This window comes from Manacus candei, unplaced genomic scaffold (genome assembly GCF_025592945.1).
Source record: "Manacus candei isolate 608988 ecotype Guabito, Panama unplaced genomic scaffold, ASM2559294v1 h1tg000043l, whole genome shotgun sequence".
In the NCBI taxonomy this organism is placed as follows: Eukaryota; Metazoa; Chordata; class Aves; order Passeriformes; family Pipridae; genus Manacus; species Manacus candei.
Genome location: NW_026138091.1, coordinates 72,296 through 95,974, shown reverse-complemented (window position 1 = coordinate 95,974; position 23,679 = coordinate 72,296). Strand labels below are relative to the sequence as shown.

General features: G+C 35.5%; 1 protein-coding gene across 13 annotated transcripts in view; it reads right to left on the bottom strand.

The window, feature by feature from the left end:
• PPFIA2 (PTPRF interacting protein alpha 2) overlaps positions 1-23,679 on the bottom strand; it is a 329,493-nt gene that overhangs the window by 282,053 nt on the left and 23,761 nt on the right. For 7 of the 13 annotated variants that reach the window (XM_051795708.1, XM_051795691.1, XM_051795696.1 and 4 more), the window contains exon 3: positions 4,764-4,823. The exons of the other annotated variants lie outside the window; for them this stretch is intronic. In XM_051795708.1, coding sequence (XP_051651668.1) covers positions 4,764-4,823 — 60 coding nt within the window. The remainder of the gene's footprint in view (positions 1-4,763; positions 4,824-23,679) is intronic. 13 annotated transcript variants of the gene reach the window in all.

Genomic DNA, 23,679 nt, shown 5'->3' with positions numbered 1-23,679 from the left:
AAAGCATGCAATACAATTGAACTTGGTATCAAATATGGCATCTAAATTTCATCACTACCTGGCCCAGAAGTTGTAAAAGTTTGGTTTTGAAAAGCTGCTTACTATTTAATTCATAATACAGCAGTGTTTACAGAAACAGAACACCCAACAGCCTGTAATGTTTATCTGTCTTTCTTGCTCTGCTTAATCATTTCTCTCTCACAACCTTACAGTGGCATTAGAAACTGGTTTGTGAATAGAAATTCTCCTTCCTTCTGTAGGAGTGAACATTGATATTTGTAAGTAAAAAAACCCCACCCCAATTTACGGATTGTGCTTACACTGTATTTTTCCTTAACTTTGAACTGTAATTTAAGGATATATCAGATACAACCACACATTTCCATCAGGGTAGAGAACTAGGAACTTAGTTCTGTGTTTGCTTTGAGCTCTGCATTTGGAAATAAACTGTTACGTTCAAATTTCCCTTCCTGTTCTGAGTATCCACAAGAAAGACATGAAGAAACAAAGACTGGAAGGGAGCCTTCACCATGTGGTTGAAAATGATTCAGCCATCAAAGTGGAAAAAAAAGTTAAGTTTTTCAGAATCAGAAGAAATACTTCCTGAAAATCTCTGAGCATTTCTTGCACACACAGCAAGTATATTCAGACACAGTTTTCGGTTAAGCCTTCAGACACACAGTAACTTTTGTGATGTTTATTGGTGAAAAGTGTCTTAAACACATAGTGAAATTACCCACCAGTAAATAAAGTTTCAGGCTGATAATACCAAATATTGAGCTGAAGACTGAATGCAACAGAAAACGAGGGCTGCAGCAACATAACAGAGACTGCTTACCTATAACCAAACAACCAAAACCCCCCACATAATCTCTCTTGTGCATCTAGGTGTGAAAAGTAGTTGCTTGATTCATGATGCATTTATCTTCCATAAGAAATGATGTTTCTTGACTTCTTTCTCTCTCAAACTACAGTATTAGAAAGATAGCTACCAGAATTACTAAATAGAATTCTAGGGGGGGATTCACTGGGAGTTAACCATTAATCATACCATGATGCAAAACTGCCTGTTTGTGACATTCTATAATATACATCTTTGAGTTTCATCTGAAATTATTTCTCAATTTTGAAAGGAATTCTCCACAAATTTCAGTGATTTTACTACTTCCCTTCAAATCTACTAATTAAATTCTGTTTTGTTATTGTAAGAATAAAACTTGCACAGAGGTTGCTGTGGGCACACACGGACTACCGCTGTGATCAACACTGTCTTCTGCCAATCAACACTGGCAAATTATATTCCTCTTACTATCTTGACTCACTGTCCCATCTTAATAGCACATCTCTGTTGTAGAAATCATCTCCTTGTTCACTGCAAAGCATTAGCAGATGTTAGTAGTAAAGTTCACAGCAAATATGAATGTGTTTTTTAAAAACTTCATAGGGCACAATAAACTAACTTTACTAAGGATGAGTTTTAAAACACTTTAAACAGATTGTATATTTTTGATTAAAAATTTGTAATTTTAAAAAGACAATTTTTTCTGTAGCTCACATTATGAGCTAGACTCCCTACTGCAAGTCTCTTTGTGAGCATTCTTAACAGCTGTACAAATATCAGCCACAATGTACAGGCACCACACCAAATAGAAAATTACCAAATAGATGAAAACATCATGTCTTCACTGAAATTGTTACTTTCCAGCAAATTCTAAGGTACACATGTGAACAGTACTATCTCAGTTCTTTAGAGTTCAAAGTGATTGTTTAGTCTTGAGAAGAGAAAGCTCTGAAGGGGTCTCACCGATGCATATAAATACTGAAGGAGAATGCAAAAAGGAGATAGAACCAGACTGTTCTCAGTGATGTGCAGTCAGTGGACAAAAGGCAAGGGGCACAAAGTGGAATACAAAAAATTCTGTTTAAACATAAGGAACAAAAAGCTTTTTTACTGCAGTGGTGATCAAACACTGGAACAATCTGTTGAGAGCAGTTAAGAAGCCTCTGCCCCTGATGTTATTTAAAACTCAACTGGACATGGCCGTAGCTACTCTAGTTGACTCTGCTTTGAGCAGAGTGACTGGACTAGAGTGTTGTCAGAGGTCCCTTTGTCCTCAATCCATTCCATGCTTTTTGATATCAAGTTCAAAGTGAATCCTTTCCACCATAATCAGTCCTTAGTTTTATGAAAGAAAATAATTTTTAGGAATCAAACATAGGTGCTTAAAAAAATGTTGAACCTGAGCCTTCAAAAATCAACTACCGAGTTCCACAGAAAAACAAAAATCATTGATTTTATAGATGCTGTGGCTTCCTACAGGACTTTTTATAGTAAAACAGATGCAGGATAGGGAAATAAAGACGTAATTTTATACTGAATAAAACTCACCTTCAAATGTTATGTTCTACTTTAAGTATGCAAGTATTACTGCAGCGAATCCATTCCATTTATCACTGAGAGGAATACACCAATACACACAAAATACTCAAACCATAGTGGAGCCAACAACTGACAAAATTGCCATTCTGTTCTCCCATAAAATGGAACAATATACAATGCTGAACAGCTCATCACAGTAAAGGATGAACATATAAAAACAGTTCTAGGTCTGCTATTGGTGAACAGAATTGTCATAGGCATAGAAAAGTGCTACAGTCAGGTTGCAGTGTTGTAGCTGTGACTAGGGATTAGACTAACATAAGCAAAATCTTAAAAATTGAAATCTTCCTGAACACTGTCTCAGTAACAGGTTGCTTGCTGCTTGCCTTTTTTTTTTCTTTTCTTTCTTTTTAATTTAGGTAGGTACACATAGAACATCAGAATGATGCAGCCATTCCAACTGCTTCCCCCTACAAGTTGCTTACATGAACTGAAACAATTTGACTTCAACAATCTGTTTGTACTTAAGATGGTCTGAAAATAAATTCTCAGGATTTTCCCTGCCTAGTATGTAATCTATTCCACATTAAAAACTTCTGTATCTAACACATTAAGAAGACAGGAATCACATCAGTATGTTCAAGTCCAAACGTATGGTCAAGCACAACTGACAATAACATTAATTTAGAATGTGACAAGCACCAATCCTGACAGAGTTCAAGAAGTGTTTTGACAATACTCTCAGGCACATGGTTTGACTCTTGGGCATCGTCCTGTGCAGGGCCAGGAATTGGACTCGATGATCCTTGTGGGTCCCTTCCAACTCAGTATATTCTGTGGTTCTGTGAAATATTATGCAGTCAATGCATTTTCCTCACTAAGTGTAAGAGGTTGATTTATCTGCAAAACTGATGTACCAGGAAATGTCATTAAAAAGAAGAAATACAACAAATCATTTACCTCATATAGACATTTTAAAAAGGTGGCACTATGAAATATTTTCCAAGGAAGAAACTTGGTTAGGTTTACAAACAATACTAATGAACAAGGCCAGATATAGTCTGAGCCCCTCTCTTCCCTTGCCCAAACCCAGTGAACACTCTCACATTAATGTTTTATACCACAAAAATGAACTGACAGGACTAGCATTATCTACTGATACACTTCCATTTTGTGTCGTGTTTGACGTGGTTTGCCTTTGCCTTCCTGTTCCTAGTGGGATGAGACGGGCCTTAGGGAAATTTTTTTAAATCATACTGTAAGTAGAAATAGAAAAGAAAAATTTAAAAGAACAATGCTTTTGGAGCAGTGGAGTTCTACTCGAATTCCTTTTCTGAAATGAAGCAATTCCCAAATTCACGTTTACTTTTTATCTGAAGCTCACAGAAGAAATATCTAACATAATTATATAGAAATTAATAAATCTATATAACAAATAATAATGTTTTAATGCTATCTTCAGAAAACTACAACTAAAGAAAAATGTAAAACCATGCAAATTAAGCAACAATTTCAAATAAAGGGTTGAAACCTTCTTCAGCTAATTTCAAATGAAGAGTAGATTCCTAGTGAGAGTTCTTAAATGGGGAACAGAAGAACAGATGGACATACACTTTTCCCAATTCCCAATTTATATCCGATTTCCCAACCATCATGATTAGAGGAAAAATGTTAGAACCCTTCTACTGGAAAGAAACAAACTTGGAGAATAAAAAAAGAGTTACTCAAAGCTCTTAACCCAGCATGTTGTCATTGACCCATTGGATAACATGAGAAAAAAGGGTAACAGCTGAGACTGTGAAGCAATTAAGGTTGAGTTAACTGATCCAGAAAATTTTAATTGACAAGTATGATTTAGAATTACAAAAGAAAGGCATAAGGTGAGTTCAATTTCTATGAAAAAAGCAAACCAAAGCAAACTCCAAAATATTAAACTCTCATCGTTTAGAAAATTCCTACTGTATATACAAAAGTTCAGACTTATTTACCATTGCTTTATGAAATCCTGTTTTGTGCTATAAACAATACCTCTTTCTAACATAAGATACAGAAAAATTCAATTAGGGAGGAGGGAAAAAAAGGAAGAGAAAGTGACATCTGATAAAATTATGGATCTACCAAGCACTGATAGGTACAAAAAGGATCAATGCAGTTTCCACTTCTTAATTAAACATACACCTGAAGAATAAGATGTAGATCAAGAATTTCTGCACAACTGTAGTCTGCAACTGCAGAGAAGGACAGCTATTTCTTTTAAAATCCACATTGACAGTATCGAAATCAGCACAAGCCAGTAGAGCAAAACATATTGCTCTCATATGTATATGATCATCCCTCACATCCCCTTTAGAAGGCAGAACACTGGATGAAACCAAATTCCTACCTGTGAGCCAAGATGCACATAGGCGACTCGGATGTCCGCTTCTGGGTTTGTCAGTGAAATCTATAGTCAAGGAGGGGTAGGAGGAGAAGAATGAAAAGCCAGAGTATAACACAGCTGCATTAATTACTTCATCTTCAGTGCAGTTTGCACTGTTTTTATCTTACAGCAGCCATGAAGTGCCACTGCTCATTCTGCACTTCCATTGTTAATCTACAGTCTTAAGACTGAAAAGACCCACACATTAGTTCAGAGTTAACCTGACTAGAGTGGAATGGACTATTGGGTCAGAAGTTCTCTCAATGGCATTACAAACACTGACTGATCCTGTCACCTTCCAAATCTGTTACTCATTCAGCAGCAGCGAAGTACTATAATGAAGCATGAAAAAGTTCTTGATTAAATGAAATCAAGTTTGAACAGTGAAGAGTGGGAGGCATTGTACTAGATGGCCTTTTCTGACCACCACCAGCACCTCTCTGCCTCCATCAGACTGAATTTCTAAGGTCTGTCTGGTAGTCCTATCAGCACTGTACTAACACTGTTCCTATGATTAAAACACATTATCTTCTTTCATCTTGATGCAATATACTCACAATAATTTATCTTTATTATTTGTTTGGTAGCTCTGATCTAAATAGATGTACATCATAGTTCCCAGTTGTACTCAACCTTGTTTCTACCTCGAGACAGAATCCAGTCATAACCTTTCGTACTAAGTTACCAAACTGGACATGGTTGGCATGTGGCTGGGGGAGAGTAATAATGTGTATGAAATATATTGGCAGTTATAATTTTTATCCCTTTTACAGGACTTGGTAAGCAAGATGACAACAGGTATCCTTAGTCTCTTAGGCATTCATGGTCTGCTTTCCTGTATGTCAACATACATCACTCTAAATTTTTTACATAGAAAACTAGATTTCAGGGGTCATTGCACCTTCAAGATAAAAACTGCTAGGGATAGGAAGAAATGCTAAACAGAGTAACAACATGAATGATAATTTGTGACATGGTTAGAATGTGTTAAAGAAAAAGAATTTAGTAGGAAGTGAGGAAACTCATGCACTTGTCAGAAACTGCTCAGCATTTAGTATTATGAATTTGCATATCCCAGAGCATCTCCCATGTAGCTTTTTGTTTGCAGCCAGCATATCAAGCTTGAATATGATTAAATATTTAATATTTGTGCTCTATAGGACTTAAGAATCTATGCAAATATTATGTCAGGATGCATTAATTTCAGAAGGGAACAGAAGAACCATGTTGTAATTTGTGTCATTTCAGTGTTGCAAGGAAGCTGGAATAATTCTTCTTGTGTAAAAATGCCAAGTTACTTCAACAAAAAAAAAATTGCACTTCTTTGTCATCTGTTTAGATGTTTTGGCCATGATAATCTAAGTTTCACTGTTGACATATAGACTTAGTGCTTCTAAACTACAGTGAACACCAAGCTATATTTGAATGTGCAGAAGAAGGGAAATAGGGCACTTTATACTGCATGCCAAATAGAATGATAATCAGAACAACTTCCGTGTTAGAGAAATAAAATTAGGCTGCATTCCAGTGCCTAAAAACTTATCACAACTAGCATGCCTTAGGGGGTCAAAACTATCAGGCAATCTTAACAACACATACTGCCACCCACTCCACCTTTAATAAGGTAAACTGGGGGGGGGGGGGGGGGGGGCAGGGCACACCTGTAATCCCTCATCCAGTTCTGGGCCCCTCACTACAAGAAAGACACTGAGCTGCTGGAGTATGTCCTAAGTAACAATAGAACAAAAGGAAATGGCTTCATGTTGTGCCAGGGAAGTTTTAGGTTGGATATTAAAAAAAAAAAAAAAAAAAAATTCTTCACCAAAAGGGTTGTGAAGCACTGGAAAAAGCTGCCCAGGGAAGCAATCAAGTCACCATCCCTCGAAGTGGTTAAAAGACATGTCGATGTGGTACTTAGTGGCATGGTTTACTGGTGGACTTGGCAGTAGTGGTTTAATGGTTGGACTCTATGATCTTAACAGCCCGTTCCAGCCTGAATTATTCTATAACTTTATGATTCAATATGTTTTCTTTATCCTTATGGTTTATTAATTTAAAACACTTTTTTTTTTGTAGTTGTTGAGGATACATTAGCAATTCTTAATAACAAATTTTTTAGGTCTTTCTAAGTTCAAACCAAAAGTATCAGACTAACAATGGCCAATCTGATTTGCTTTTCTTAAACTGAGGTTTTGATTTAATATTGACAGTCATGGCATACACAGCACAGTCTGCTGACCATTTTTCTTTTCTGCAGCCAAAGATTCTCCTATGGAAATAAATCTGTTGTGCTAGTAGGAATAAGAAGATGACTAAAATACTATTATATTTGAGGAAGAACACAGTGTACATTTCCTGATCCAAGCAGAAAAGGCAGACATAACCAGGATGTAATTAAATTTGTTCATAGCTGAATAGCTGTGTCCACAGTAATTTTGATCACGGACAGAATTTAAGATACTGCTTTGCATAGAGGTAACATATACAAACATACATGGTCCTTGAAAAAACCCTCCCACAGTAAAAAAACAAACATAGTGGAGAACAAGAGGACTCCAGACTAGTAAAAAGCCTCAGGTAAAATGCTATTTGTTTTGATTTTAAACACTATTTAGTGTCCTCAGATTACTGATATTTAAAAAACTTGTCATCCTAGAAAAGTTACCTTGCAGGAGCTGAGGAACAAATTACCATACCTTTAAGTCCAGTGTGGTTTTTTTGTTTGTTATTTGTTTTTATACTATGTTGTTAAAGTAAAGAAGACAAGACAGTTGGAGACAAAATGGTTCAATTTCTTCTTGTTACAAATTTTTTGGATAGCGTGTCACTAAAACAAGAATAGTTTAGACAAACTACATATCTCATTGCTTTAATATAATAGAGAATAGGGAAAGAATGAAGGAGTTTGTCACTGAAATAGACAATTTGCATTCCCCTGATCATGGAGATCTGACACTGTCTACAGTTGTGCAAGTGCACCTAGTCTGTGCACAGAGAGGGCAAAAATACAACTTCATTTAGCCACCAAGCCCAAGACATGCTAGGTTCCTGTTTTCGTCTCACTGCCCCACCCCTCACAATGGGAAAAATTTCTTGGAGACGGTCTTCCTCAGCAAAATGCTGTCTGCATTAATAAGAATGGAACATACTATATCCATTCACTGCAACCAGCAGGATACTATGTGATTTTTTATAATTTTAATATATTAATGTACGTTTGGAGGTAAAAGCATAAGCTAATTTAATTAAAAACAAACAAGCAAACAAATCCAAACAACAAACCAAAAACCAAGCAACACACCAAAAAACCCCAAACGACACAGTACCGCTGAGATTTCTAATTGTAAAAGCATCCCAAAGGGAAATCAAAAGTCTTTTCAGAATTGCCTCATGTACCAAAAGGAAGATAAACAAAAAAAGCAAAACCAGAAAACAGGTTTTCTGACCTCCTGATAACACACCTGAATCATGTTGCCTAGCCCTAACAATCTTTGTAGTGGTATGTTTCAGGAAGATAGCAAATGTGTCTTTCAGAGAGAAAGCTTCATTATCATAGCAGCAGACTCCAATGCAAGTCAACTGAAACATGTTCAACTGTCTGGTTTTACATGGCTAAAAAAAAATTAATAAACTCAATGTCTCAAATGGAGAACTCTTGGAATTATCAACCCATGACTTAGCACAATGAGGAAGCACAAGAAAAAGGCTGCCAAATCAAAGAGCTCTCTCCAACATTTCTTTAGGTTGTTTTCATTGGATCCTTGCATACTAGGTAGCATTGCTACAAACCTACAACTCAATTTTAGTATTTCTCTTCTCTTGTACTTTTGAAGTTCAACTTCTGTAACAATATACTAGGTGTGCATCAAGCTACTACTTTCAGTGACAGCATGCATGGTGTTGTCAAAAGACACATCACAGAACAACTTCAATATAAAAATCAATTTGCATCTATTATGACCCACCCCTGAAGATGAAGGTAAGGGCAGTTCTTGTTAATACATCCCTTGGGGCAGATTAGAGCAATACAGCACTGAATGATTGGTGTTTTATAAATATATATATATATTTATGTATATATGGTTTATTTTAGAACAATTAGCAACAGAAAGGAGGTATGTGGTCATTCTGGTTATTATTATCTATAGTATTATAACAATATAGAAGTATAAAAATACCACTTAAGAAAATATATAAGGAAAAGAAAGAAAAAAAGAGAAAGAAAGGATAAGAGTTGATAGCAGAGAGGAAAGATAATCCCCACCCACTCAGCGACAAGACTTGATTGCTGCAATTTAGATGTCTGTTGGTCAAAGTGATGGTCACAGTCTTGATCTGTCGGGACTGGGGGAAGCCCACGAAACACAAAGTTCAATGAGTTAATATATGTTCAGGTTCAGGTGGTAATGCCCAGGTACCTCTCCTGTTACAGCACTGTGGATCATGTATAGTCCTTTGGCAGAAAGCCCCAGAAATGAGTCTGGGGCATTACAGGGGTCTTGGATGGTTTATGACCCTTTCTAAGACATGACCATTGTTTCTCATGCCAACTTAGTTGAGCCGGTTATGCCCCATCAGAAGGGATGAATACCTTCAGGCCCATGTGGGAATGCTCCAATACCTCCCCCTGAGGGCAGTTTTATTCCTGAGCCAATTCAGTAAGGGAGGACATTGTTTAAGGGAGGTAAGATAAAAAGCATTATCCCACATCCACAGGATCTGTTTATCAGCCTTCTCCCTTATCTGGCTTATGTTAGCTTGTTGCTAAACAAAGGTTAGTTTGTCATGGTGGTCCTCGGTGGTGGGTGTACACCCCCTCTGTTTTACGCAGATGGGAGGTTTCACCACCACACACAAAAACTCTCCTCTTCCCCCCTCAGTTGGAAGGTGCAACCCTGGCCTCAGCAAAGCACCTGCTGCTTTTGTAGATGGTTGATTGTTTGAGTCATTAACCATTAACATTTCAGTCTCTCACAGCATACCCCAACATTTCCATTATGAACTAGAGGAAAACTTACAGTGATTTAGTTTTTTATTAGAAATACCATCCTAACTTCACCTCCTAAAGTTTTGTATAGCTATAGCCTAACCAGTAAGAAAAACACTTTTGACAAAACAACTACTAAAAGTTGTTCTAGTGGTACATTTAACTGAATAAAAATTTCTACAACAAACAGATAAAATAAAATGTAACAAAATGACCATAATTTAAGTTTAGAGTTCTTGGTCTGCATATCATATTAATCAAGTTTCTTATATTATTTGGTTTGTTAGTATTAGATTCTTGTAAGAATAAGTTCAGACAATAATCTGTAGTGATCTTAAACAAAAATAACAGCTTCAAACATAAATTTTCTCTCCCATTTCTACTCTGCATTTACTATATCATCATACAAAGTAGTTTACTTCATGTAAAGGTCTTATCATAATAAAGTTAATTACTTGGATTGTAAAACTTAACGATGATACAGAATATAATAAACAGCTTCAGAGGGCGTGATATATACTTAAAGAGAATACAGCATAAAAGTGTAGAATCTGCATCAGCTACACAAGGACATTTGAGTGCTCATTGAATTATTTCCAGCAAACTTGATATTGAATATAGAGCAAATGTTTTTTCTAGAAAAGCACTTGAAACTATGCATCAGTATGCAAAACTACTTCATTATTTTCAAAAATTTGTTAGCATAAAAATAAAACTAAAATTAACAATATTAGTTTCTTCATTTGATACTAAACACTTATTTAAAATATTTAAACAGGTGGCATTAAAAAACCCATGTATTTCTACAGGTTATTGGTAATAGACAGCTGTCACTGCTTGGCACAAACCAAATATATTATGTCCAGACTTAGGAGAAGAAGAATTAATGTAACTGAATATGTCCTTTTTGAAGAAACTAAAAATTAAAAGAGAGATTAACAGGTTTTGAAAGTAATAAAAATTCAAGAGTGTGCAAGTATCCATAGTGTTATTATTAGATGCCAGGTTAAGAACAGTTCTACAACAGAACAGGAAAAGAAACAGACAGGCTCCTCCTGATACCACTTTTCTTTTTCTAATGAAATTCTTTTTGTGTGTAGAAGAAAGTAATATACTTCTGAATTTACTGCCACCTGTAGACAGCCTGCTGTCACAATTAGGCATGTTTTAAACCAACATAATAGAGTAAGATAACCCTACAGAAGCTATTCTGTCCAGTGATTCTGAACAGAAGCAACACTTCATCAAGATTTTGAATCACAAATTAACACAAAGAATGGTAAGATATTGGTATATCAATAAATCATGCAAAAAGGGAGTTGAAATTTAATTATAGGTAATTTGTCTTTTCTAGGAAAGGAGATAAGAAGTTCTCTCTGCAAATTAGAAGGTCACTTAAAAAACATTGATAGAACACAGATACAGATTTTTTTGGCTTTACAGTAAGGAAGATGAGAACAAAAATAAGAGCTTTTAAATCACAGTGTTGTGAATTTGTACCTGAAAATCATGTCTAAGAGCTTTTATTAAAAAATTAGAGTGACTATAGTTAGATCAGCATGGAGCACTGTTAAATTAATCTAACCTAATGAAAACATCAGCATTGCCACAAGAAAATAAATTAGAGATGAAACAAAGAGCATTAATGCAGGGAAGTACTGAGGAAGACAGTCTGCAGTATTAACTGTTGTGGCAGAAATGTGACAATGCTACAACAGGACTCCATCTCATCACTTCATCACCCAGTAGATCACAAGGAACTCAACAGATTTCTAGCAACATCTTGTTGCTTTCATAGTAACACCACTCCTGATGTATTATGCAGACTTCAGTAACCAGTCCCATAGGAGTCAGCAGGGAATTTACTCTACAAACGGGATGAGAGCAGACACAACCATTTTACTACCACTCCTTCTTATTCCTCCTGCTACTTTCATGTAACTTCCTCAAAAATAATTTCCTTCATGTGCTGTGGAATCCCACTTCAAAGCTCCTTTACTTGCAAGCAAACTGAGGGCAAAACCATCCTGTTGACCTCTCTGATAACAGGCTCCCTCTGAAGAAGTGACCCAGTAGGCCAACTTCCTCCCTGACCCAAGAGCCAGCCCACCAAGCCTTTGCCTGCACACAGCTGTGTGCCTTTCTCCTTGCCAACTGAGTGCTGTCTCCAGCAACCACTTTGCCAGTGCCATGTTTCATGTCAGAGAGACATGAAACTCACTGAGGTTTAGGTAGCCAGCCCTAATGTGCTTCTTCACCATTCCAGAACATGCCAAACACAAGTGTTTGGTGGATGTAGAAAGTCTGTTTTCTAGATATTAAAAAAAAAAAAAAAAAGCTCTTGTAATTTTCTTCCAATTCAGTTCTAACGCTGGTTCTTTACTTCATCACCCACCATATTTTAATTAATGCTAGTTAATTAATATTTTGTGACGTTAGTAGATACTGCTTTTCTTATGCAAAAGAATTTTCAAAGTAAAACATCAAAATTTTTATCTACAATGGAGCATATCTTACATCATGTACCAGAAGTGGTTTACATAAAATAAAAAAAAAAAAAAGAACATTTAGACATGCATGATTTAAAGGAACCTGGAGATAACTGTGTCACACAGCTGTTTATATGGGCTTAAAGCAATAAACTAACAATCTGAGAAAAAGTACACAATGAGGTTGAGATACAAACCGGTAATGTCAAATATCCCTCTGCTCACTTCTTGTTTGTCAGCTACTTCTGTACTCAGTTTTAAAATGAGCAAAATGCATCAAATCAGAAACATTTTCACTTCTCAAAAGAGCCAAGATAATAATATAAAATTTATAAAATAACCAAACTATCAAAAATTACTTAATTGCCACAATCCTTCCTTTGAAAATTAGGCAATTTTGTGTCTCTGGAATAGGTCATGTTCCACAAACATTCCACAAACAAATAACATGAGGCTGAACACTTCATGAAGCTGCTGTTTGTATTTATACAGAGGCCCATGAGACTTGCTTTAAGCATATGTGAATTACAATGGGATGGCAGGAGCAGGGCTTGTGCATGAGCCATACTCTACTGCTTCCCTGTACCCACACTGTGTCAAAAACGTGCTCTCAAAAGAAAAGCTTTATTTTATTAATAATGATACATAATTTATAACAGACAAACAAAAGGAGCAGAATAGGAAATCTTGCATGCAGATTACCATTATAACACATTAATAAATTCAGGGCCCTGAAACCAAATTGGTTACAAAGCAACAGCAGAAAGAACTACTGACCAAGAAAGGAATCATTTTTCTCCTTAGGTTTTTTTATTATTTTTGGTTTGTAATGCTATAAGTTATGCCTTTAAGTATCAATGTGACTTCCTTTCAGTTTGCTTGCTACTTTTACTGTCCTCCCTGCGGGCATTTCTCATAGTCCCTCTGCTTCACAGTGTAACAATTGAATGTTTGATTTTGTGCCAAGAATATTTACTGATGGGCCATACTTTTGCAAAATCTCTCTTTTCACAGAAGCCTTACCTTGCCTTTTAGAACGACCCACATAATTTTTATTCAGAACTTTAAAGTTCAGATTTTTATGATTTTAAGCAGATGATGAAATGTAAGACAACTTTTTTGGAAAAAAGTTCAGATTAATTTTGCTACCCACAATGTATCAATAAACAAAGAAACAATCGTATGTTCATCCATATTTTCACTCATATAGCTGCTAAGATACTGCATTTTATTATTACACAAAATTTTCTATGAAATTCTTTTCAACAGAACATTTGTATTATAGGAGTTTTTTTCATTACTTTCAAGACTAAATAAATTACTTTTATTCACATGCAGGTTAACCCTCCCATTCTAATTACACACAAAAATAATTATGTTTTTTCATGACCACACAGTGTCCATGTGCATATTAAATTTTACCATTATCACACTTCTTGTTTACCTTTTCCAATGTTATCAGCACTACTATACCACAAAATGCCCACTAGAGTTAGAGTTTCTAATGGAAAAAAATCATATTTCATACTGTATTATGTATCTTTGACTTCAAATTTCATTTGTTACTTCAAAACAGACATCTCATTTCAGCTGTAGTCTTTATGTCTATTTTCAGCACTTGAGAATACATGATGATATTTTGCATCCTTTCATTGTTAATTGTCTGCATTAAGGCTTTCTTACCTATATGTCCAGTTTACAACTTCATTTGACATAACTTCAAATTATTACATCTTCCTACCTTCCTGATATTTTGGAGCAAGATGCTTTTAACTGCAATATACATTTTATTGAGAAAAACTTGAAAAATGATGAAGTCGTCATTTGTAACAAGATGCAGTTCAATCTAAAAAAATAGGAATCTATCAAATTCCTTGATAAGTTTTCTTACTATCTCACCAGTGATGTATTACCATGGCTGACTATACTCAAAGAATCTTACCTCATGTCTAATTTTGCCTTACATCAATTTACAGGTCTTGCTAGGAGATGAATGAGTCCATTAGAAAGGAGAAATGTTATTCCTGTGAATATTTTTTTCAGATTAAGGTTATTCTCAAATTACCTAAGAAATTATTTTTTTTAAAACATCCTTTTAGCATCTAAAGTACAGATAATTTCAATAGATTTGAGACTGAGAGACATCTTATAAACAGACTACCAATTTTGGAATAGATAATTTAAAATATCTCAAAATACTTTTTGACACATTTTACATCAGCATGTTACATCTGACTTCAGTTCCCCATCCTACTCTAGAAAAAAAGATTAACTAGAGATGCCATTTTAAGATTTTGTTGTCCTGTTTTCTGGTTGACTTTGGTGACCATATCCAGCCTTTAAGAAGCTGGTAATGTGTTTCATAAATTACATTATCTGTTCAGATACTATAACACTCAACTAACATTTACTTTAAGCCTAAATCTATACTTCAAAGGCTTTTTAGAAAAACATATTCTTTCACCAGAGCTCTATAAGGGTAAATTAGAGTGCTTCTGTGGCGACCGTACACATATATATCATGAGAAGTACTTACATATTCCTGATTCAGACTTCTCCCTCTAGGAAGAAGGAAGACTTACTGAAGGCTTTTTCATTAGTGATGAAGTAAATTAAGTTCGTTGGTTGTTTTATTGTGTTGTTTTTTTTTCTTTTTAGTTGGTTCTATAATTTCATACAAATATTATTACAAGCCAAAAAAACCAGAACAACAAATTCAGATGATACTACTCCCAATTTACTTTACATGCAACTGCATTCCTTTGGTGAGGCTTGCACAGGATAAGTGACCTAAACTACAAGCAAAGTCATTATTATAGAAAAGAACAACTTACTTTTGAAATAAATCCACTCAGAAGAAAGATGACAAGAGTGCAAAGCTACATATATTTGCATAACTCTGCCTAGAAGAGATGAACAGCTAGCATCATGTACTGTGCTCTTTCTATGACCTCTCATACACAATTCAGCATCAGTTTTGAGCAGCCTGAGAAGCCAAAAAATACATACATTCTCAGCCAATTAATACTTGGTTGGCCAGCCTGTAGGCAATAAAAAATAACATATGGTATCCTATAACCTACATTTATACCAGGCTTGTATTTTTTAGCATTAAAGCAATGATGCAAAATTATAGGGTTTTAATTTCTCCCAAAACAGACAATGACTAGATTAGAATCATGGTTCCTTTTGTGAGAACTTGCTGCAGTATAGGCTGCTGGCTGAAGAGACTGCAGCTGCTGGCCACTCTGAACTAATTACTGGCACAGTAAGGAACACTTACCTAAAGCAAGTGGAAGGGAAATGTGAGGTACAGGGAAGGCTCGAGGTTTGGATAACAACTCTGGTTGTACTTAACAGTAAATATGAAGCTTAATATCTCTGAGCTATCAAAGGCAGTTTGATAAAAAGATACTTTTAAGGATCTGAGCAATTTTTTTTAAGTCAGGGAAAGTTAATAGGGATGCTGCAGATGCCCCAGAGAAAGAGGGCAATCTGTCCCACCAGGACACAAAGTCGCCCTCCTAATATATGCCCATCTGACTGCTGTTATGTGGAGCAGCAAAGACTGTATAAGCCTGCTAACTAGGTTAATCACCCAGCCTCTCGAGTCTTTTAACCTATACCTGTTTTCCATTTTATATTTGGAGGCTGAAAATGAAAGGGGTATGAACAATCTACTGCGTTAAAAACATCTTTAACAGTACTACAGAATTTGTTTTAACAATCTCCTAGAAATTATTCAGAACTACGCAACAATCAAAATGCATGAGATTACTACTTAGTAGTATCCTGTACCTTTGCAGCTTTAAATTAGCTAGACAATCTTCACAAAAATAATCACTGAACTTTTAATTGAATTTTTTATTAGTTTCCAGAAATGACACTTTTATAATTAGGGCTGTCACATTAAGACCGTATGCCATCAACCTAAAATGCTTTGAAAGGAAGGGCAATCATTTTAAAGTGTTAAAGTACACATTAAAAATCATTTATAGGGATAATAGTACTGTATTTTTCCTCATAAGGATTTTCTTCTTCCTTATTACATGAAGTGTCCTTTATTCTGTATGTTAGACGAACAATAGAACCCTGATGTAATGATTTTAAAAATCATAGATGGTTTATAAACCTAAGTTCATTATATCTCTTCAGTCAATCACATGAAGTATCTCTGTTATAATGAAAGAATACATTCAGATTATTGATCTCTAAACCGCTAGGTAAGATCATCTGTGACAAAGTTCAGGAGAATATTAATGACTAATTTTTATCCCATATGAGGGAATTTCAAGACATTTCAGTTGAGAAGTATTTTTGTTTTAAAATTTCAGTGAGAAGTGTCATCCTTAAGAAACCTCAGTTATAACTGAAGTTTTGATAATAAGACACACTGCAGTGGGTGAGCAATTGACTCATGGGTCATGCACAGAGGGTAACAGTGAATAGAGTGACATCAGACCAGTGACCTGTCACTAGTGGGGTTCCTCAGGGCTCCATTTTAGGCCCTGTGCTCTTCAACATCTTCATAAATGACCTGGATGCAGGACTGGAAGGGACCCTAAGCAAGTTTGCAGATGACACAAAACTGGGAGGAGCTGTTGACTCCCTTGAAGGCAGGGAGGCCCTGCAGAGAGACCTTGGCAAATTAGAGGACTGGGCAATCACCAAGCATATGAAGTGTAACAGGGGGAAGAGCTGGATTCTGCACCTGGGATGGGGCAACCCTGGATGTTTGTACAGACTGGGGAATGAGATGCTCGAATGCAGTGCCATGGAAAGGGACCTGGAAGTCCTGGTTGATGGTAAGTTAAATATGAGTCAGCAGTGCCCTGAGAGCCAGGAGGGCCAACCATGTCCTGAGGAGCATCAAGAAAAGCATCACCAGCCAGTCGAGGGAGGGGATTGTCCTGCTCACCTTGAATACTGTGTGCATTTTTGGGCAACGCAATATAAAACAGACATTAAGTTACTAGAGAGCATCCAAAGGAGGACCATGAAGATGGTCAAATGCCTTGAGGGGAAGCCACATGAGGAGTGACTGAGGTCACTTGGTCTGTTCAGCCTGGAGAAGAAGAGACTGAGGGGAAACCTCATTGTGGTCTTCCACATCCTCATGAGGAGAAGTTGAGGGGCAGGTTCCAACCTCTTCACTCTCATGACCAGTGACAGGACCCGAGGAAATGGCATGAAGCTGAGTCAGGGGAGGTTTAGGTTAGATACCAGGAGAAGGTTCTTCACTGAGAGGGTGGTTGGGCACTGGATCAGGTTCCCCAAGGAAGTGGTCACAGCACCAAGCCTGAAAGAGTTTAAGAAGCATTTGGATAATACTCTCAGGCACATGGTGTGATTCGTAGGGATGGTCCTGTGTAGGGCCAGGAGCTGGACTCGATGATCCTTGTTGGTCCCTTCCAACTCAGCATATTCTGTGGTTCTGTGGAATAGACTCTGGTGCCAGGGCCTACCCCAATGGACCCCTGGATCCCAGGAAGCCCCCAGCTCTTGTTGCACCTTGACACTATGCGCCAATATGAAAAAAACATCTACTGCATTTTTTACTTATATTTTTAAAAAATCATAATGTGATAAAAATCTACAGTATATACACTACAAAACCATAATAAATATTAAGAAAGATAATATTTAAAATATGAAAAATGCTGTATAAGTGCCATAAGTATATAACTAAAAGCTCATCTTATATTTTTTGCATTAGTCTTGCACTTTCACTGAGTGAAAGACCACAGAAATCTGGCAAGATTGTGTATCAGTACAATTAATTTCTACATTAAATGAACCTACTTAATGGCAATACAAATCACTTTGCTGTACAGCTTTGTAATAACCAATGCTGCTAAAGAATCATAGTTATTCAGCTTTCCAGCATACCATTTATGTGGCTATTTTTTATTGCTTTAAGGAAGCTAGAAATTTTACACACCTAAACGTGAAAGTAAGAGATGCTCAGAAAAGTCAGCAAACAGTTCCCTTTTTTATTAAGACTATGGTCCAAAGTTAAGCAGAAAATTTAAAGACACCTAAATGGAACACGTATGAGATGCAGAAAGAAAATAGTTTTACAGAAAGACTACAACACAAACATCATGTTTTTCTGAGAAAGCTTGGTGAAAGAAGGAAAAATTGAAAAGTATCTTGCTTTCTTAGCTTTTTCATGAGTAGTTTCCACATGCTAAAACCCTACAGTGCTTATTTGCCTATAGCATAAATCAGAACTTTCAGCTTCACTTAATGTCACATTAAATCTTCCTGGTTAGTGGACAGGTTATCTTTTTCTGTTTGTTAACACTAATTTGTTCCTCATCTCCCCTTTCTAAAGTGACTTAAAAGCTTCATTGTAACAGGTTTCTTGACAAATCTGTGCTCCTATGTTTGAACAAGATAAGCTATTTAAATCTCATATCAGAATGTCCACATATCTACTCCAAAAGCCATCTCCAAGTTTTATTTAAAACACTTTTTCAGTCTAGTTTCAAACAGTAATGTGGATAGCATTCTGCTGTTCTCTTTGGAAGACTAATGTATACCTTAACAGAGCTCAGTATTAAGAAATTAGTATAATGTACATCATGGTGTATGGGGAGTGCTGTGTTTTCTTTAGTGACAGAAGAAATGAATGACCAGTTAGATTAAAGCATGGGCTACATCTGAGAAGTATTAAAAGGTAAAGAAACTGAAAGGAAATAATTTTAGAGATTTGACAGACAGCAAATTTCCACGACTGACCTGTGTTTTCGTAGACCTAAGTACTCCTGACTATTGTTATTCCTTACTGCTCTATTTAAATTGTTAAGTAGGTAGTTAGAAGTACAAAGTTACATTATTTGTAACTTACTAGAATTGTATGTGCACTTTTGTCCTATAAGCACAAGTTATCATACCTTTCAAAGAAGGCTGCTCTTTCAAAACATGGTCACTCTTATTTCTAATTTAAAAAGGTACATTTTCTAATTAGGTACCTGTCTTTTACAATAACTTTCAAAATTAGTATGATTTAAAAACTAAATAAAAATGACACAACAATGTTTGATTTTTTTTTTAACTCATATAATACATGAGAGGTATAGGCTTTAGGCCATTTAAGACCTTTTTCCTTTAAAAAACTGCACTGCCTCACCATCTTCATCTTCACTGTGCAGGAGACAGGAGACAGTTTAGAATACGAAAAGCATATGTGCAATCTACAGAGGCAATTTGTTAATCACTGACTTAATGCAGCTGTAAGATGACTCAATTTTCTTGCAATGAAAAACTCTGAACAAAGAAAATAAGAAATGATCTACAGCGTGTTGTCTCCTCACTCCTTGATGCAACTGCGCCTCAGTCCTACTGTAGAAATGCAGATTAACTTTTTAATTGCGTGCCATCTATCTTTTTGAGACAGGAAAAAATACATGTTTTTCAGTTTTTCAGAGGAGACAATTTAATATGAAGGAAAAGAGCCATCTTCTATAGGGGACAATAGACAAATGTAGGATTTCATCATTTCAGGGGTGTTCCTACCAACAAATAGGTTGTACCAAAAAAACCCCAAAATATGTAACTGCTCTGTAGAAATAGCATGTTAATTTCCCTGTTTACCCTGACATAGAACACTGCAAAAGTATGAAATGTTATTAAACTTCATGTTGTATTTTGAAACGTAAATTGGTAGCCTGTTTCAATTAGTTGAAACTAAACTTTATAAAAACGCCATAAGGTAAGAATTTAGAACCCAACCTATGTGCTATTCTCAATGTACTCCAACCACTTTGATGAAGTTACAAACCTTTTAACTACAGCCTGTTCACTTTCTTTTGTTTCCATGTGCCCAGCAATGCTGAATACTTCATAGCTACTAAACGACAAATATGGTTGTCCATTCTTCCTATGCCCAAAATGTGGAAGAAACTACAAGGTATTGCTTTAGTTCACTGAACTGCAGATTAACGGAACATGATAGAATAAGCTTCAAAAGTTCTCCATACAAAGCTTAATAAGAAATGGTCCTATGCAGCTCCAGAAGGTCTTAAAGGTCAATTATCTCTGAAATCCCAAACAGAATATTAATTAGATTTCCAAGACAAAAGGTTGGTATATGTCATATAAGTCGTAGAAAAGCCATTAGAATTAGAATAAAGCCACTAATGTCAAATGCAATGTATTAATTACTTTTGGTGAAAAAGTTTTAGGAGATCAGACTGCTTAGATATGAATGAGCAGAGAAATTCCCTTAAATAATCACTGGAAGTTTCTTAAATAAACCAGGTGCAAAACATCTACCTTTGGGAAATTTATATGGCCACATAGGCTGAGTTTAATTTAAAAAAAAAAAAAAAGGGATGAACCATTTGATTTTAAACTGCAGAACAACAACCAATTATATAGAAGTGTGCCCTCCTTTTTTTTTTCTAAATATTTTGCATTTAGAAAAAAGGCTTTACAAGATCAAACCATACCATAGTATTTCCTCTTTTTTCTCTCAAGCTATGAACAAAGGCAATGAACTCTGCCACTGAATAATAAGTAAAGTTGGAATCAGCATGTTGGACCAGGAAGTCTTTTTCAGAAAGAAAGGTAACAAGAGACACAATTGTAGTGGAAGGTAAAATAACCACCATGTATTGTTTTACTAAAACAGTAGAGAAGTTGGTAGATAGGAATTTTTACACTTTTGTGAAATACTGATCTATTTTATCTCTCATAACAAAATAAAAAACACAACCATATATGAACATTGTCCTAAAATAATAATTACCAAAAGTGTAATGTGAATGGTTAGCCAGAGTCCTAGCTACTCTTCTTTCTAAAATCATCATAGTTACATAAGGAAGAAGAATTCAGTGAAACAGACAATGGTAAGTACCAGTCCATATTCATCCTCATTTCACTGTTCTGAAATTAAAGTTTAGCAGTTAACTGTTTTAAAAATTTAATTTCTAATAGACTGTTTTTACCTTCTACACTACAGAGGGGATTTTTTTGTGATTTCCTTGACAACAAAAACCAGGCAAATGCCAAAACTTGCTTTTCAGTTCAGCTGCAGTGTTTTATTCCAGCTGAAGGTGATTTTTTCTTTTGAAATAGGCAAATTCAAAACAGAAGACTATTTTTAAGTGGAAACTACAAGCATTTCATTAAGGTATTCAAAAATGTTTCCATGTCTCTAAAATAGTCTTTGAATTTTCTAAAGCTAGTTCTTTTCTTAGCAAAAACAATAACCCAGTCATGACATCCTCTGAAAAATAGGGTCTGGCTGTCAAAACAATAATTTTTAGCAAATAACTTCTTTCTTCACAAAATGCAACCTCTGCTGCTAATGCTGAATTCTACATTTTCCAAAGAATTTTTTTTTCCAAGATGCATTTATATTAAATGTTTGCAAAATACTCTTCTAATACTGTGGAAGTAAAGACTGAAAATACTTTAAAGAGTTCCTCTTTCATGGAAAAACCAAACTATGACCTAAAAAATAATGTTTTAGATAATAAATAATATTTTATAGTTTGATTATGCAATCAGATTGATTTGGGATTTTTTAAAATAAAAATCAATAGAAACTTTTGTGCAAAAACATTTGAATTTTAACAGAAATTCTCAGTCATCAGAACATATGTTATTACTATAAGAACTGATCCAGCAATGGCAGTGTATCCAAGACTGGACATGCTCAGCCATCAGTGCTTTATCCCTGTAAATCTACTCTTGAGAGCAATTAAAACTGCTCCCAACAAATGTGTATATCATCAGCACAAAAATTCCTTTCAGAAGGCATAAACTGCGGAAGTTTTTTTGTGAAAAAGGTCAGGCATAGGGGAAAAGAACCTCAAGTCTCCAATAGATAGAATATGGATTTAGCTACTAGAAATTAAAAGAAAGATCCTGAAGGATACTAAGGGTACAACGCAATAAAATTATATAACTCATACTACTACATTACAGAATTACCACCCTGTCAGAAAAAGAAATATATTACTCATCTTCAGCATGTTGAGCATCATCCTTTTCAAATGAGAAGATGCCACAAACCATTTAAAATTCTGCTGCTGTACAACATTCCATGTGCATATTCTAATAATATCTACTGTGGCTTTGATTTATGCCACAGTTCTTCATACATAGCACACTTTATACTCACAAAATAACTCACTTCTGGAGGACAATGTACAATAATCATGAGTCACAACTGACTCATGGAAAAAGACAAGGTAGGCAGGTTACCTTCTTACTCAAGGATATGTTCTGCGCAAAAGTGACAACAGAAAATTATTGCAAGGACAATGTATAATGTGCTCTTACTTTTCTCAGAAGCAGGATCATTAATAGAACCACTAAAGTATTTTGCATTCAGTAGCATCAATACCTTTTAACTTTTCCTCCCTACTTGGAGAAATTTCAGTGGATGAGTCCACTAAATTTAACTTGTTACTGGACATGGTCACATACATTTTCAGATTTTTAAGTGCATCTGAATCGGCAGCTTGTAATTAATTAATATCATATATGCATTCTTATATTTATTTCATTGCTTGCATTCAGACAAGCACATTCATGTACCAGACTGGCATGTTTATAAATATCTAAATAGGTTTTTTTTGTTGTGGCTGATTTTTTCTTATAGGTCTTCCTGGAGGTGTGGATATCAGCCAGTGAAGTTCTAAGTGATGAATTTTAAAAGAAGCCCAAACCAAACCAACCAACCAACAACAACAAAAAAACCAAAGTAGGTGGAAGTCCATTCTAGCTATGATTTTTTTTTTTTTAATTTTACATGGGCTCAAAACTAACTAGATCACTTTTGGAATGCAAGCACTTCTATTTTAGGATTAGCATATAGGCTGAAGTTGAAAACCTGCCCTCAGCTGCAAATGACAGAAGTCTGGGAAAGCATTCTGGAGATCTCACAGTATAGGGTTTGTCTTTTTCTACCTCTTCTCATTCAGCCTTCGCTTAAACAATTCTTTGTGAGCAGCTGGTATGTGTACACTCTAGAAACCAACTATATGGGGTAAAGAACTTGGCAACACTTGCCTATGTGTTATGCCTGAGGTCATTCCCCCATTTCCAGAAAAATCAAAGAACTGGAAAGCTACAAAAGTTCTTAAAGTATAGGTCTAGAAAATTTATGCTTTCATTCAGTTCAGTGCCATATGAATATTTTTTGTTTGTTCAAACAACCAGTGAGAAAGAAGAATTTTATTCTTATCTGGATGTCATCTTTAAAATAAATCTATAAACATCTGTAAGTGTACACTCTTTCTTTATTACTAAGAGTAAACGAAATCTTTTGTGACTACTTTAAGGAGATTCTTAGCACATCATTATCATCATGCTAATTAGGTAGCAGAGGAAAGTTACTTTGAAAAACAAATAGACATCATGCTGAAGGACTCAAAAATGCAGCATT